Source organism: Artemia franciscana, chromosome 18 (assembly GCF_032884065.1).
Source record: "Artemia franciscana chromosome 18, ASM3288406v1, whole genome shotgun sequence".
In the NCBI taxonomy this organism is placed as follows: Eukaryota; Metazoa; Arthropoda; class Branchiopoda; order Anostraca; family Artemiidae; genus Artemia; species Artemia franciscana.
In genome coordinates, this window is record NC_088880.1 from 15,351,493 (window position 1) to 15,369,876 (window position 18,384).

Genomic DNA, 18,384 nt, shown 5'->3' on the forward strand with positions numbered 1-18,384 from the left:
TTCCGCTGACAAAACGCCTCCTGGCCAACATGTGCGTAGATACAATGCTCCAACTATCGACGAAGTGGCCATCGTAATGGTCGGTGATCAGTTTTTACCTCGAGATATTATTCTCAGGGTTTCCACCACACGTGCTACAACTAAAAATAGGCCTACCAATAATACTTTTAAGAAATATAAACCCACCAAAGCTTTGCTATGGCACTCGACCTGCCGTAAAAAAAAACAATGGAAAACCTAATAGAGGCCACAATTTTGACAGGGCCTTTTGAGGGTGAGGCTGTTCTTATTCCTCGCATTCCCAAGATTCCAACGGATCTGCCTTTTCAATTTAAAAGATTGCAATTCCCAATTCGATTAGCATTTGCAATCACCATTAACAAAGCTCAAGGTCAATCATTAGTTGCAGCGACAATTGGACAGCGAAGAATGTTGTATATTCGCAAGTTTTACGCAGTTAATTTGTATTTTATCTATCTATCTATCTATCTATCTATATAAAAACGAGTTGTATGTATGCATGTTTGTTTGTTTGTAAAAAGAGCGTTTGCATATGATGTCATTATTAGTACATACGGCTTTGTATATGCAGAGACAATGGGAAAGCCAAGAATGTTGTATATTCGCAATTTTTACGTAGTTTAACTCCTGCAGACGAAATGAATGCTTGCCTAAAAAAATCTAATTTATAGGCACACGTAAAAATATTAAAATTAACTACAAATATGCGTGTCCGATTGCAAAACGATGACTCTGGTCAAACAGTAGACTCAATTTCAGGACGTATACAACTACCTGCTGATTTCTGTAATTTAGTGACGTCCAAAAATGAATTGATTGAAAAAGTATTTCCGAATATTCTAAAAAATTATAAAAATAATAAATGGCTAAGTGAAAGAGCGATTCTCGCACCCAAAAATGCAGACGTCCACGAAATCAACAATATTGTTTTGAACAAGATTCGAGACCAGGCAGTCCTTTACAAGTCAGTCGACACAGTTTTGGAACCAAATGAAGCGGTTAATTATCCATCTGAATTTTTAAATTCCATAGATCCTTCAGGGTTTCCACCACACGTGCTACAACTAAAAATAGGCGTACCAATAATACTTTTAAGAAATATCAACCCACCAAAGCTTTGCAATGGCACGCGACTTGCCGTAAAAAAAAAACAATGGAAAACCTAATAGAGGCCACAATCTTGACAGGGCCTTATGAGGGTGAGGCTGTTCTTATTCCTCGCATTCCCATGATTCCAACGGATCTGCTTTTTCAATTTAAAAGATTGCAATTCCCAATTCGATTAGTATTTGCAATCACCATTAACAAAGCTCAAGGTCAATCATTAGAAAAATGTGGTATAGATCTTAATCCTGATTGTTTTTCCCATGGACAATTGTACGTTGCATGTTCGAGGGTCGGTAAACCTGACAATGTATTTATATGCAGCGACAATTGGACAGCGAAGAATGTTGTTTATTCGCAAGTTTTACGCAGTTAATTTGTATTGTATCTATCTATATAAAAACGAGTTATGTGGATGCATGTTTGTTTGTTTGTAAAAAGAGCGTTTGTATATGACGTCATTATTAGTACATACGGCTTTGCATATGCACAGACAATGGGAAAGCCAAGAATGTTGTTTATTCGCAATTTTTGCGTAGTTTGAAACACATATATAAATCTATCTATATTCACAGGTGGGACACAGGGACACAACTACAATGGCGCATAACTAATATGGCGCGTAACGACTTACGCGCGCGGGGGGGCTTGGGGGGGCGCGAAGCGCCCCACCAACTAGGTGTTGGGGTGGCGCGAAGCGCCACCCCAACAGCTAGTATATATATATATATATATATATATATATATATATATATATATATATATATATATATATATATATATATATATATATATATATATATATATATATATATATATATATATATATTATTTAGAAGATTAAAAGAGCTAGAATATTTAGACAGTAAGACTTGGGGTAGCGGCCGAGCTTACTACCCAATTCAAATTAGCCACCCTATAGAGCAGCAAGATTAGTCTTTTCTTCAAATGTGACGAAACTTTGACTACTACTAATGTGCAAACATGCAAGAATCACATTTTATCACTATTAATTGATAAATTTATGAAAAATTAACAAAAACCATTATTTTTGTGGAGGCCAAGACTCATTGTCATGTCTGATTTGATTTAAACATGTTTAAACAAATGCCAAAATTTGATCTAAATCTTTCGTTACAGTATATTCTCATCACCAGAAGTTTAAATCATAATAAATGCACCATATTAACAGACGAATTCAAATCAAATGATTAACAATTATATCAAAACAACAAAACTTTCTTATACTAGATTACGTATTGTAATGGCATCAGAATCTGGTTCGCACCCATTTAGCAGCACCACTGACAAACACCAAAACTGCATGAGCTTTATTTTCTATTAAATAATAATTTGTCATGTACAAAACAAAAGGGTATACATCATATCCCCATAGTTTTACAAGAGAGCCAAAATAAGTTTTTTTTAGCTTTACCCTGAAAGAGATTTTTGTTTCTGGATTTGAATAAGATTCCAAAATGAACAAGATAGAAAATCTTTTAAACAACGAAACGTCGTTAGAAAGTCTTCCAGCTCGAGAAGTAGAAATGGTTTGTACTCCCTTATTCATACGAAGTATATGCACCTCTACAAATCTGAAAAGGGGATAAAAATCGTTATATAAATAGAATCTTTCTTACTTTCTAAATCATTTTTGAAAAAAAATAAAATAGAGCGTTTCGTTTTGCACGTGAGGATATTCATAGAGAAGCGGCGAGCTAGATTTACAGTGTCGTATTAAGTTTTTGTTAATAAGCATAATTCGTAACATGGTTGGTAATAAGCGTTTCGCCTCGCCTCATTAACGGATTCTGTTTCATTTTTAAATTTATTGCCCGATTGATAAAGTTGAAGTCAGCATAGCTCCTAGTGTGCTGAATTCAGAATTTCTACTGTTTTTTACGTGCAGGTTTGATTTAAACGCTATGATAGTAGTAATTCTTATTTGGTGAGGTTCAACCTTAGAAACAACAGTTGCAATGACTAAAGAGGCATTGTGTTCGATAAAATAAGCTTTACAGAGGAGTGGAAAAGCGGGAAATATGTATTTTGGATTTTACGACAATAACTAACGACAAAATTATTGGGAAAGGATTTTCTTATAGGATCCAAGCAACGCCATCGAAATTTTAATTTGCCAATAATTTACGAGACTGGAAGAATATAGAAGGGTATTACGAATACTTGCCAAAACACGAAAGGGGCCAGAAAAAACAAAGGAAATTTACATCGTTCCTTACAAAGTATGATAAGGGAGAACAATGGTGGAGATTATGATGATGATATGTGGATATAAAGTCTGATGATAAGACTTGAATGATATTTTCAATAAGATAAGGCATTTGACAAGAATATCCTTCCACTAATATGAGAACACTTGATTCTTTAAGGTTAAGACGACAGACACTTCAAAGTTTCCTGAAAACCAAATAAGACGGAACAAAAAGATTGAAATTATCAATAGAGCTTTCTTGGTTAGAGAGACTGGGCTGTAGATCCTACCCATGTCATATAACGCTTTTTGAATTGCCTTGGCAGATGGCTAGATACTGCCATTCCTTTGGAGGGTTTAAGCTGATGGTTAACATTTCCCAGAAATTGAGTCACGTACATTTATTTAATTTCTTTGATTTCAGAATTTATTTTTCTACGGGTTTTCTCATGATCCAACTTTTTAGAACTGTCCTGTGGTCCTTCTAATCTTCAAAAGGATTATATATTTTCATTTGAGTATATTTTATCCTCTTACTAAACAATTGAAACTGATTTCCCAATTCAAGCATGTAGCAACAAGTGTCTACTTGGAGCACTTTAACTGGTGTTTATTTCTACGGAAAGAAATTCCAACTTACTTGGGCCATTCTTAAAGCACGTAACACTAATGCTTTATCGATTTCTTTCGGCAATGGACGCTCATTATCAAAGTAAATTTCCGACATCCGTTGTCCAAAGAGAGAAAATATTTTAATCCTGCAAAAAAGTAACATAATGTATATAACGTTAAACAAAAACGTTTGACAATGAGTGGAATGTGGTATTTACTTTTGTCTTTCCGCTGGCCAAAATTTTACCTGCGAAACCGACAAGTACCGGGATTTACATTACGGAACCAGATTTTGGAACAGGGAGATCGAAATCTATCTCAGCAGCTAAATAAAAGAGGTGGCAATATAAGAAATAAAAGATATAGTTGCACACATTAGAAAAATGCATGGATCATTAGATTTGTGCATAGCCCCCTCTCCCCTGTATGGGTGTATCTTTATTATAACTGAAACTTAGGAACCAAAGGGGCACAAACTTTAGTAAACTTTTACATCTTCAGCCAACAAAATGGAAGTTTAATCCTATCCAAGTATGTACTGAGCTTATAATGGAAGTCAAGTTTTCTCCCCACTCAGATTAATGTAATTTTCAGACGAAAGTATTAACTGATTACTCTGATTTCCTACAAATCTATACGGATGGTTCGGTATAAGGGTCCAAAGCTGCTTCAGCCAGTGCACAGAGACAGAGTTCCGCCTGCGTTAAAGCAATAGTTTCGGCTGCTACTTGGCAATCAATGTGCTAAACACGTGTCATAGCACACGTGTGAAGGCGGAGGAGTCACGAAGAGAGTTCTTGACTGATGTGTGCCAAAATAATGAAGAGTACAAGACTTTTCTCTACTGTTTATCTATATTTATGCTGTGGTTGTGGTTCCTAATGACTGGACTAAAGAGTATGGGTAAAATACAAGAGTGGAAACTGGCACTAGTATCAACAAGATACTACCAACGCCATCTAGCATGGCGACATTTGGCATTTTTTTCCGTGTAATCAAAAAATAATGATTTCAATTAGTATAATTGGTAATATCAGGATAGTAATAAGGGTCTAATCTCAGTTCCTTACAGAAATACGATTACGATGTTTGGAAAAATCCTCTGTGTCGCCAGACTCTAGATGACGTTGATAGATTAGTTGTCAACGCCAACAGATTAGTTGTCAGTACTCTTTGGACTGGGTATTACATATTAATAGTTCCTTAATAATCAGTCGGTGTCTATCATCATTGCTAAAAACAGAAACATAACACTAAAAACTGGAACACTTAGGATTAAGAAAGGTCGGCTTGTTCTAGCCTAAAATATGAAAATGGATCAACACTACGTTCAGACAAATTTGGCAGTGAATAGGTAAAATAGATACAATTTCAGGTTAATAGTACTAGAAAATAAATAAGCATTAAACCACAAACTCAGTTTTATGAGTGGGTCCATTTGGCCTTCTTTCTTAGCAGCGGTGTATACTTCATTTCCACGTTTCTGACGTCAAAAATCCCCCTGAAAACTTCTTTATGCTTCCCAATTACCAATACCATACGTAAATTGTGGGCAAAGTTCATAATTTGCAGCCCTTCCCCCGGGGACAACTATGCTGAACAAAATGGCTATCTTAAATTTTTGATTGGGTGAATTGGGGGGAAAAGGAGCATGGGAGGGGGGCTAGCTGCCCTCCAATATTTTTGGTCACTTAAAAAGGGCACTAGAGTTTTTAATTTCAGATCAAACCAGCCCCCTCCCGATCACTGGTTCGATGTAATCACCCCAGGGGGAAAAAAACAACAAATAAACACACAACCGCTGATCTTTCTTCAGGCAAAAAATTCAAAATTCCACATTTTTGAACATAGGAGCTTGAAACCTCTACATTAGGGTTCCCTGGTGTGCTGAATGTGACGAAGTGATCTTTATTCACATCGCTTGATGTTTCGGTGGTATTTCCCCTTTATCAAAAATTGGGCAAATTTTCTGATGTTCGCAACTTTTGACGGGTACCATTAAATTTGATGAATTTCTACATGTTATGAATAAGCATCCAAACTCGATTCTTTTAATCCATCTATCTCTATAAAGATTCAGTTCCTTAGAGTTTCGATTACTATTGAGCCGCATCGCTTTTTACTTACAGTTCTTTGCCAGGAACTATTTGATAGTACGTTTACAAATTTGTTGAGCGAAAAAAAAAGTTATAGATTTAGCAGGAAAGAATTTTCCCTCTTTGGCCATAAGATGAATTTAGGAAACGCAAGACTTACAGATAAGTTCAACATGGCCGTTAATCTAAACTTTTATCCTTTTACTAGGGAATTCTGGCTCTAACTAAATTTGGTCTTTGACATATAAATAAGGTTACGTAGCAGTTATCGTCACCTAAGAGCATGGTTTTGAATTAAATAAAGATGGTTTGCCTCAAATTATACAAAAATTCAAGAAGCGTCTTCCATTGTTAAGTACACGCTGGAGATGTTGAATATTTACAATTTCTGTAGAGGCAAAATTGTCATTACAGTTTCAATTAATAAATATATCTCGTGAAGCATCTACCAGCCACCAACAAAAACCCCAAGTAAACTATCTGCAATTTATCAATAAATAAAAATAATGATATAGATAAGATAGTGGCGATTAAATGGTAGCCTGGCGACAACAGATACATATTCCATCTATTTCTTTTCTTTGTGCCTAATGTGATTTTAGGAAAAACAATTACTTAGGATCAAGCTTGTTCCTCACTAAATGTGTTATATGATAAAATTGCCACAATTCAAATTGATCCTTTGCATCTCAGACACATTATCCCTTTGATCCGTCTTATTTACACTTCGTTAACCCCATCATCAAATACAGGAAGCAGGAATGGCTCTGAAATAGCAAACCAAATATCATCTCATTTTATTTCTCTATCTCTCAAAGCTTATCCGAATTAATCAGGATCTCTGTGACAATAACTGCCGCTTCCACTCTGCCAATGGTTCGTTTTAGACATGTCACAAGATAGGAAATCTTGTATGTATTAGTAATTATGTTATCGACAATCAGGACAAATTATGTGCAAAAGCAAGTTTTAGCATAATTAGAACGGCCATATATAAACAAAAAATACTGCACCAGAAAAAAGGAAATTTGACACAGCATATATTATAAGTGACAATACCATAATTAAATATCTCATTTTTTTATATCTGGTAAAGAAAAAACGATGATTAGCGAAATTTTTCTATGCAAGAAAGAAAATTCAACCTATTATTCCTAAAAAATTTTTTTGCATAGAGTTAGTTTTGATTTTGGACCACCAAGAAGTGAATACTAAGCATAAATTCTTGCTTCTCCATGTACACGTCTACATAATCTTGTTCTATATATTCAGAATTGGTACACAATCACGTGACGTCATACAACGGGTATTCAAACCACAAGCTAATATTTCTCTATTGAAAAATTAATGTCAGTTAGTTTTCAATATTCATAAGAGGGTATATGTTTGCCTGCCTTCCAACATTCTCTTTGGCTTGTAGTATATGAAAGAGTATCAAAAGGTCTCGAAATCAGGCGGCAAACTCACAAAAACCTTGCTTTTTGTGACTTAATTGTCACTTGAAAAACCGACTAGAGATTCCAAGTGACTTGTGGATTCTTAGCATAAAAACTATCTTCGGTCTGAAGTCACTAAGTTACATTCAAAATAATAACACAAAAGGCTGTTACTAGAATGCCATTTTATTTCCTAAATTACTAGCGTTAGTCATGAACATAAACACACTTCCTTTGCGAAGCGTAGGAAAGTCAAAGCTTGAAGCAAATTAGCAAGATTATATTTCAAATATAAGCACCAATAAGAACATTAATTTTTGTACAGGTAAAGAAAATAATCATGGTTAGTCTTACACATTTTATGGGGGGGGAGGGCAATGGTCCCTATAAAACGTACAATCCCTTAAGAGTCTAAATGAGCCTTAGGAAAAAAGCCTAGGAACTTCTTGAAGATTTTTTCAGACAAAACCACTTCTTTTTCCTTTTTGATTGCAAAAATAATTTTTATTTATTTATTCAAGTTTGGATTGCAATAAATAAATGTTTATGTGGCTTCTAATCAGAAAAATTTACAGTTACTCCCCGTCGCTCCCTAAACGGAAGATATGTGCCTTTGTGCACAAAATTACAGAAACCTCATTCGATTCCATTTTTTGGGTTGTAATCATCGTCTTCGTTTAGTTTCAATAGTAATTTACACGTTAAATTAGTATTCTAATTTTAGGCTAGTTACTAATTTACATAGTTAGCCTCCAGTGCTCTTTGAAGAAAGGGATGAACACCATATTAATATCCTTCTCCTATGATGGATTAACATTAAAAAGCTGATTTTTTTGCATCAACACATATTTATGGAGAAAGAAACCCATGTGCTTTCCCCTTTGTTTTGTTTACTAATTCTATGTTTATCTAAGCTTGTAACTCATTTAAAAAAATTCGCAGCAAAAATATTTGTTTACAGTGATGATGAGCAGGAAGACTTGATAGGAATCAAATTCACAATCACCTTAGTTTATTCCACAACAGAGTTGCCAGATGTATTTTATTGGAGAGTGAAAGCCAAATTTTTATCATGTTCTTTTAAGGCAAAATTTTTGTACTAGTGTTTTTGACATTGCTTCTTGACCAAATTGGCGAATCAATTTGACCGATTACTGACCAAAAAGTCAGTTTTTGTCCACTTGCACCTATGAATAAATCGAATCGTACGTGGACCTAAAATAAGTAGGCAAATATCTATTTTTAAATTTTCTTCGGAAACTGCTCAGTTTACTTAATTTGATTCATTTCACAAACCAAATCAGCCAAGGAGCTTGAACACAATCTGAAAAACAAAACTAGATCCGGGTTTCTTTGGTTTGACAAAAGAGTTGCCAGGGGCGTGTTTGCACCGTTTTGGTGCTTTTTGAGGCGGTTGCGCATTGAATTTTTCATATCGGTGCATTTTTTTTGGAAAATCGTTCATTCGGCTCCTTTTCACTAGAAAAATGGTGTTTTTGGTGCATTTTCACTTTTATGGCGGCGCAACTTTAAACCAGACACCTGGTAACGTTGGTACACAATTTCTCGTTTTAGCAGAGGTTTGAAAGAAGATGGAACTTAAAATCAAATATTTTACTGACACTAAACAAAAACTATATCGACTAATCCTCTTGTACAAATCCTTCTTGGCCCTTTTGTACAAGTTATATGAAATATAAATATTCTCCTAATACAGATTTTTTCAATCTTTTATGATAATAAATTTTAAAATATTTATATCATTACGAGCTTCTTCCCAAATCTTAGGTCGTCTTTCAATTATAAATTTAAAATTATGGCCTACTGCAGATCGGTAAAAATGTAAAAATGTAATAATGTAATAGATATTGCTAACATTTCTCTTTGAGCTTGTTTTCATGATTTTGCTTCATATAATTGGTATTGCTACAACAATCATGTGACTCTGTACACCGGGTACCTGAATCTGAAGCACGTAGTTCTTTTTTGCACAATCAGTGTTAGTGGTTTCAATATTCATAAGAGGGAATATGTTTATTTTTGTTATGCCTGTCTACAAATAGTCTCTTTGGCTTTTAGGATACGAAACAGCTCCAAAAGGTCTCGAAATAAGACGGCAAACTCATAGAATCTTGTTTTTGTGCCTTAATCGTCACTTGAAAAATGGATATTATGACTAATGACTCCAAATGACTCATGTCTTCTTAGTAGGAATCATGTCTTAGTAGGAAGAGTCTCTTTCAAAAATCCCCTTGAAGGGTTAAGCCAAAGTAGGCCTACAATTTTCCTTAAAGTCGCTTTTGGAGAAGAGCATTTACATCTTGACAACATCTTCAATCAGGTTGGTAAAGGTAAAGGATACGGCACTAGACCCTTAAAGTCATTCTAAACCGGTGGTGCTGATCTCCATTTCAAGGCCCTTCAGCCAGGAAGTGCGATGGGGCGTTGGGGAGCCAGCCATCCTATGCTTTCGCAAACCCTTCCTGCTCACCTTCTTCAGATTCCTTCAGGTACCCAGATTTCTGATTTCTCAAGGCCCAGGCACTTCGGTCAGACTGGGATTGACCAAAGTGATTTTACGAAATTTAATGAAGAAAACACTATGACTTAGATAGTATTTATCTATTTTGATAAAAAATACATTATGAAACGATAGAGTTGAGGTAAAAATTGATCAGTTCTTAAATGAATTTCTAATCCTCCAAAGCGATTCAGAAATTCAAACTTACAACATTGGGACAGATTTTCATATATAACAAGGTAACCCTAGAGATCCCACAAGGGCAGAAAAATTATACAATTACTAAGAGATAAAAATCTCAAATCAAATAAGAAGAGAAATATAATTTTAGTTTTAGCAGTAGGAGGAATGTCCAAAAGTACGGAAAGACTTGCTTCCTTTATTGATGCTACAGCATACACTAGCATAAGGTTATGCCCTTACATACTTTCCAGCATTAAGGAAAAGCTGCCAAAAGCCAGAACATAATAATAGAAAACCATAAATCCCAACAAGTCGTGATTAAGTGCAAATTTTGCACAAAACGAAATAATATAGCAACCAATACAAAATAATATTCCAACTAATAAATAAAACAAGTAAATTATAAAAGAATTAAAAACTGAACCCAAACAAAATCTCCAATAAACATCATCAGAAAATTATCACAAACCAGTATGTATTTCAAGTTTATAAGACATGAATAAAATCCTCACAGCGATCTCTTAGGTTTAACTTCACCCTTTTAAAGTGAAAATCCTCTATTTTACATCCTTTCGAGCTTGAAAAGCGACAGAGACCAAAAAAAATATTTGCAGAATAGATACCCTTTGAAAAAGACTTCTTTCTTAAATGTTTTCTTAGTAATACGGTAATTCAAGGGATGAAAAGGCCAATAAACAGAGTTTTTTAAGTATTCCCAGAAGCAGGTTCCCTAAATAACATAAAACATTCACAGACCTTGCAACGTTGAGTGCTCTAGTGAAACTAGCTCAGATCTAACAGCAACAAAAATGTCTGTCTCAATTGTGACTTTAAGATAGGTGTATTTGGAAAACAGTAAAACTGCACTTTCAATTAATTTATTGCCCCAGGCTAATACACAACAAAGAAAACAGCAAAAGAAAAATGTTTAACCTAGAGAAAACTTGTTTGAGAGGAATGAAACAAACAAATCAAGGTTCTAAGTATGAAAAAAAAATATGATAGTATCTGGAAGAGAAAATTAGGGACAGTGTAGGGGAATAGATAGGGGAGTGCAGCGACGGAAAAGTTGAGAGCTTATAAAGTAAAAAATGGAAAAAATTACACTGAATATTCTAAATAAGAAAATAGTTAACACTAAGCCGCATTTTAGATGGCCCTAAAAAAATAGAACAGGAATAATAAACTTGACAACAACAAAAAATGAAAAAAAAACAATATAGATACCTAAAATTTCGTACCGTTAACTCGGAGTATGTTGGCGGTATAAAAAAATCAGGGAAGGCTTCGAAGGAGGCTCTGAAATGCAGAGAGATCATTTTAATGGAATAAAATACATTTCTCAATATTTAGAACAACGCCGTTCGAGAGACAATAACCACTCAGCTTATTTCAAAGAGTTTGGGCGCAAGTGGAGGGTAGATAGGGGGGTAGATGTAAAAGTAAAAATCATCAGCAAATAGAATAGAACGACTACTAGCCCCAAGGTATCGTCGGTAAGATAATGAATATACAATGATGAAATCAGAAGACAGAGGACAGAGCCCTGCGGTACCCCTCTTTTCTATTAATCAGAGGTAAGAAGGTCCCTATTTAAGAATCATAATCTGGGTAAATTAACTAAGAAAGAAATTAAACAGGTCAGGAACAATAGAATGCCCTTCAAAAGATAACAATTTTCTAAGAAAAATCTTGTGATCCACCATATCAAGTGCTTCCGAAAGATCTGAGAAGAGAAATGAGAGGTGCAGGCCCTTAGAGAGGCTCTCGTGAACAAACTAAATATTATCAATAATAGCATGCAGTGTGAAAACGATGTGCAAAAACCATCCTATAGATTACCAGAAATTGCAACTTTCGCAGCTTGGTTTTTGGTTTGCTTCCCTGTTTTTTTTTTCTTTTTCTTTTAGTTCGAGAGTTAAAGTACCAAGTTAAAAACCATTTTAAATTCTAAATTATTTACAAAATATATAATCAGTCCCTCGAATATTTCCGAGAAAATATAAATATCGTTTACCTTTTTTGTTTTCTTTTGTTTAAACTGTTAAAACAAGTTTGACAAGGTTACTAATGTTTTTCTCATATCAACGATTCCAAAACAAAATTATTTTACTTAAGAACAGTTCTAGAATATAGAAGTACTATTCGTATCGGTCCCAACAGATTGTTAAGAGAAATGTATGAAGCAAAAGAAAAGACTAAACTCTTACCTGTAATCGACAATAGAGGCAACCGGATTTCCATTTAAGACTAATCTTTGCAGACAGGGTAAGCTAGATACGCATATGACTGATTCGAGATGTTCGATACAGTTCCATCCTGCTTCTAATTGTTCAAGCGAGTATAACTTACTGAGTCCATCCAAGTTCGACAGTTTGTTATGTGAGATATTGAGCTTCACAAGATTTCCAACTTTCATATGCAAGCTGAAAACAGAAAGCATAAAACATAATAAGCCGAATGACTTTTGAGATTGTGTTTTCTTATAAAAGTTCTAAACACTTTTATCTTTATCAATCAGTAAAAAATAAAGAAAGGATATGCTAAAATAAATTTTCTGCATTGGATGCAAAGTACCCTGCATGTTTTGTCAAGGGTACATCCATATTTTTTTGCGGTGGGGGGAAGGGGGGTTCAAAGACTGAAAAGACGCATCAAAATTTGTTCATATGAACTTTAGGCATGTTTTTACCAGTCAGGAAAAAAAATTCAAGGTGTTCAAACTCTCCAACTCCTCCCTAGATTCGGTCTTGATGTTGGTTCAAGTTTAAGAAAGGGTATGGAACACTGACATCTTTCTTTTCTCGCAAACATTATTGATGAACCAATTCTTTATGCAGAAAACTAGAGAAACAATGGTAGCACATCATAGGGCAACTCATTAGGGAGAAAGCTCGTTACGGAGACAATTCAACTTAACGGATAAGCGGTAGAAGTGCCGGAAGGAGGGAGAGGTGAATATTTTTCAGATTTTGAAGGGCACAGTTGAGGGGATTAATAGTAGCCTAATGCTGATGAAGACAACAGCGATAGTAAAGACAATACCGGTGATTACAACGGTTTCCTAGTAAGGATCATCGTTATCAACGACATTTGAAAGCTTTCCTTAGGTGAACTATTGAAATTTAACTTTTCTTCTATTGCAAATTAAATTGTCCAGAAGTCAATTCCAAAGAATAAACGGCAAAGAAAAATGAGAAGAGACAAATTTCTTTTTTTTTATTACCAGCCCTCTGATGGGAAAAAATTTGTTTAAGAAAATTTTTACTATATAGTAAGTCAAATTGGGGTCTAAAAAGCTTATTTTCTAGTATATTGACTCAAAATATCTATTAGGTCTCCTTTTTTTGTTATTGTTAAAAGACTCGCTCCCAATTCACGGATATTCGCCCATGACCTATGAGTCGTAGAATCCTGCTATAAAACGTAATGAGCAAATCCTATGTGTGTCCTCAATGAAAACGCATGTGATACCCTGGACGTAGACATAAGAGCGAATTCTACCAAAACCATGATAGTGTCAATAAGTTTTCTTAATGCTCACCACTTTTTGCTAATCCTACTTTTCATGAAAATTCTGTGCCCTCTCTCATATTACTTGGTGTCACGCTTTCTTCTAATTTAAATTGAGACTTCAAAGCCAATGCTTTTATTTCCCACCTTAAGCGCATACGTGAATTTAGCGCCCCCTTCTCATTCTGTAATGATTTATACCTCCTTTGTTCACCCTCTACTCAAATATGCTCTGGAATTTCACGGGTTGGATAGAACTGAATCCATCCATGAAAAAGAATGCAAATAATCTTAAAGAGAAATTAAAATAATCCCATAATCTCTGCTTCTAAGGATTAAAAAATAGGTTGGAAACGCTTGAATGCAAGAGAATTATGTTGTGCCTCCTTTTTTCAAAAAATTGAGTATTAAATCCACGCATTGAAATTTTTTCCCCAAAAGACATTTTCCTCCTGATTCCACTTCCGCTACACTATTTTACAGCTTGAACGTGTCTTGTCCCTCAATTCGCTGTATTGCTTCAAGATATGAAAGGACCTTTGTCAATTAAATAATTACAAAAAACCCATTAGTATCCTTCTTCCTTGTTATCTATACAACACCCCTCGCCCTCTCTGTGTTTTCTTTGAACTATTCAATTTCTTTATAAAAATTTAATAGCTTTATTTGTTTTTAATTTTTTCGATGTGTCGTGACTTCTTTTTTTTGCGACCAATCTTGCAACCCTATAGATTTACCAATTATCAAAAGAAAGAGTTTTATGTTTAATGTATTCTTTGCTGATTTCATATAATTTTTTTAACCACATTATATTTTTACTAAACAAATTATTATATTGAATAATTGAACAACTGAACAACATATTATATTGAACAAATTATGTTCCCTTCTTCTCAAATTATTCACCAGCTTTTTCGATTCTTTTTAGTTTTTTGATTTTTTTTTAGTTTGACCCTGTCGAGTCTGGGCTCGAGATAGACAATTTTTCGGAACAAATATATCATCGAAAAATTGTTTACAACTCTTGGTGTAAATCATGCTTTTTAGGGAAAGTGCTTCTGAATATTGGAAGTCAAAAGTCAGCTATGTCTACTGACACTGAAATCTTCCCAAAACAGTGTATAAAACTGGATTTAATCAATTCAGTTTTGGAACAGCTTACTACTGATTTCATTTGTACACTGCAAAAAAATCTAGTGGGGGGGGGGAGGCAAGGAATTTTTCATAAAGGATAGGTTTTATGAAAATAGAAAAAGTTAGTTCTTAGGGAAAAATATCAGCAGATCAATAAATTTTCGCAACATTCTCAAAATTCTTCTGCAGAGAGGAAGGGCTTCTCATGTGGCTCATAAGTGCCTCTCGTAGATTGCAGTATGATCGACTCGTTATTTACTTTAAGTATCTAATGCATAGACTGTGCATACTATCTAGGAAGCTATGGAGAGAGTATGTTCTAATAAAGCACCCCTGGGCAACCTTAGGTCAAAAGAAGATGAAAGAGGGAAGTCTAAAAGGAATCCTTTCAAGCGAGGAGATAGGGCACTTTGACTGATATTCTTTCTCTGATTTCTGACTGCTGGGCAAATGTTTTCCTTCTTATCAAAGCACGGCAAAACAGAATTGGCTTTATCGAAGATTTATGAGGAGACATTCAGGATGGAGAACAAAAGGTATGAATAAATGTGGTTGAAGTATATAACTATCTTATCTCAGCAATATAGAGAAAAAATGAGAAACAAAACAGAGTAATCAAGCACGACGAGGCAGAATTAATCAATAAACATAAGATTTAAGTAAAAACATTTTGAAATATGAACTTGTTGTGTCTATTAAAAACTTATTGAGATTTATTCAAACATGTTTTGGTCTTAGTTGAGGGGAAGGGGCAGTTTCTCCTCCTAGCGCCACTTCTGATGGCAAAACTGGCGAATGGATTATTCTTCCTCCTCGTGCCACTTCTGGAAGTATCTGACGAACGAACTTAAAAAAAAACTTTAAGCTATAGCTGAAAGCGTTACTCCCATGGTTGAGTTCCCCACCCCACTCTTCCCCTCACGTACCGTTACTCGGGCTATACGTTGGGCTTGACCCCTCTTTCACCCTCGTGTTGTCCAAATTTCTATTATCAGTCATGTGTCAATGCAAGGGCCAGGACAATCAAACCCTTTCTCATGCGGGTGCGACACTGTGATTGGTTTGCCTGTTCTGCTCGATACGTGAACACACCGAAGTAAGTTGTTATGCATTTTTTTTTTCAATTTACTAGACCGTTCAATTTTTTCTTGAGGTTTCTTGAATAGCAGCTAGTTTCTTTTTATGAAAAAAGAATATCTCTTGTCCAACATGTACTAACAAGGCATGTTCAATATAAGGCTTTTAAACGCCCTCGACTTAATAGATAACAATGCTAGCAAACAGTTTTTGTTAGGATCGTTATATAACAAACATTGTTAGCTAACAATTCATAGAAATGTAATAATCGGCCGGGGCATTCAAAAATACAAGCTTGGAAATACTGAACTACTTAAAAATTTTACAGATTGTGTGTAGTCTATGTGGTAGCAAAATGGTGAAAACATTGGTTAGGTCAGAATGGCCAAACAAGTTCTTGTCTCCAACTTGTAGAATAAGCTTTGTCTCCAGCTTGTCCAAAAGTTTTCTCACGGAATATTAGCAGTCCTGAATTGCCTATTAAAATTTTAAGCATAGAATATACTCATTCTGATTTGCTGCATTATCTGGTTATTGAATAGTAACCCTTTAAAATTCTCCAGCGATGATCCAATTTGTTAGGGATAAAACAAAAAAAAACAAGTTTTTTCCACTGGAAGTAAGGAGCGACATTAAGAACTTAAAACGAACAGAAATTATTCCGTATATGAAAGGGACTGTCCACTCCTCAACACCCCACTCTTTACACTTTTTATTTATTTAAATTGTAAGAGCAGAAGTAGTAATTGTATTATCCCCAAAAGTTTCAACTTAATACCCCAGTCGTTCTAGATATATTGCTGAGGTGTATTATTGGCAACCATAAACACAATGGCTTTTGATTTATATTAAAGCAACATTTAGTTTTAAAGCATAACGGGCCAATCGCAAAATTGTAGAGGGGTGACATGCCTAATATCTCTAAAACCATAGCTACTGGACTGTTCTACTATGGTGAACAACATGGCTGTATTTAAATTTTGACTGTATACGTTTGGGAATGAATGAGCTTGATCCACTAAGTTTCATCCCAATTTCTCCACTCTAAGCGTTTTCGAAGATTTCCGGTTTCTTCCTCCAACTCCGCTCAATGTCAACAGGTCTAGTCGGAATTTGAAATAAGAGCTCTGAGACATGAGTTCCTTCTAAATATCAAATTTCATTAAGATCTGATCACCCTCTCTTAAAATAAAAATAACTCATTTTTTCTAATTTTTCCGTATTACTCCCCCCCCCCAACTCCACCAAAGAGAGCGGATCTGGTCCGGTTATGTTAGTCACATATCTTGGACTTATGGATATTCTTCCCTCCAAGTTTCATCCTGATCTCTCCGCTTTAAGCGTTTTCCAAGATTTTCAACCCCCCCCCCCCCCAATGACACTGGATCCGGTTGGGAATTAAAATAAGAGATCTGAGTTACGACGTCAATCTAAATGTGAAATTTCATTAAGATCCAATCACTCCTTCGTAAGTTGAAAATATCTCATTTTTTTCTAATTTTTAAGAATTAACCCTCCCCCAACTATCCCAAAGAGAGTGGATACGTTCCGGTTATGTCAATCACGTATCTAGGACTTGTGCTTATTTTTCCTACCAAGTTTCATCCCGATCCCTCCACTCTAAGTGTTTTCCAAGATTTTAGGTTCCCCTCCAACTCCCCCCCCCAAATATCACCGGATCCTGGATGAAAAAAAAGAGCACTGAGACACGATAACCTTCCAAACATCAAATTTCATTAAGATCCGATCACTCCTTCGTAAGTTAAAAATACCTCATTAAAGAAGCTTCAGCTTTTGTTATGGGAGAGGAGAAGATGGGAAACAAAATTATACTTGCCTTCTAAAAAAAAAAAGTAAAAGTTCGTAAGTGTCTCTTGATTTTAAATTCTTAACATATTTTAATTTTAGCAAAATACAATGATATGTACTAATGCATAACATTCAACCTGTTCATCGACACTATCAAGAAAATAACTATACTCTACTTTATTCCCAAAAAATCTAAGATTATTATCGAGTGTAAAGACTCTCAAAGTCTAGATTCAAGATCCGCAATTCCAGTAACAAATTTAAACAGGCATAACATACAGTACAAGCAAGGTGTTATCCATTCTTCTTTAGCTTGTATATGTCTCAGGGCAGCACCATCTCAGGGCGGCCCAATCACGTAACACTGCACCTCTTCATACCATGGATGGCACATTTCTGCTACGCATGGCATGAACAATCCGGTATACAAGATTTGGTAAAATTCTAGTTAATTGACTTCCTGCTATCTCAGAAAGGGTTTAAGTTAGGAAAATGAAACTTTCAGGGATAAAACTACAGACTTAAGTATGTCCCGGGAAGGTATTTTGAAGCAACTACCTCCACTCCTTCTCCCTCTCCCTCCCTTCTCCCATTGATCTGGCTCAAAATTCTACTCAAATAACAGGAATTGTATTTTCAGAACTAAAGGCAGAAAAAAAGCAACTA

General features: G+C 35.1%; 1 protein-coding gene across 1 annotated transcript in view; it reads right to left on the reverse strand.

Moving 5' to 3' along the window:
- The window catches only part of LOC136038668 (nischarin-like), a 78,737-nt gene that overhangs the window by 8,388 nt on the left and 51,965 nt on the right, over positions 1–18,384 (reverse strand). Inside the window, exons 5-6 of the mRNA XM_065721941.1 lie at positions 12,396–12,611; positions 3,978–4,095 (exon numbers count right to left, since the gene is read on the reverse strand). Coding sequence (XP_065578013.1) covers positions 3,978–4,095; positions 12,396–12,611 — 334 coding nt within the window. The remainder of the gene's footprint in view (positions 1–3,977; positions 4,096–12,395; positions 12,612–18,384) is intronic.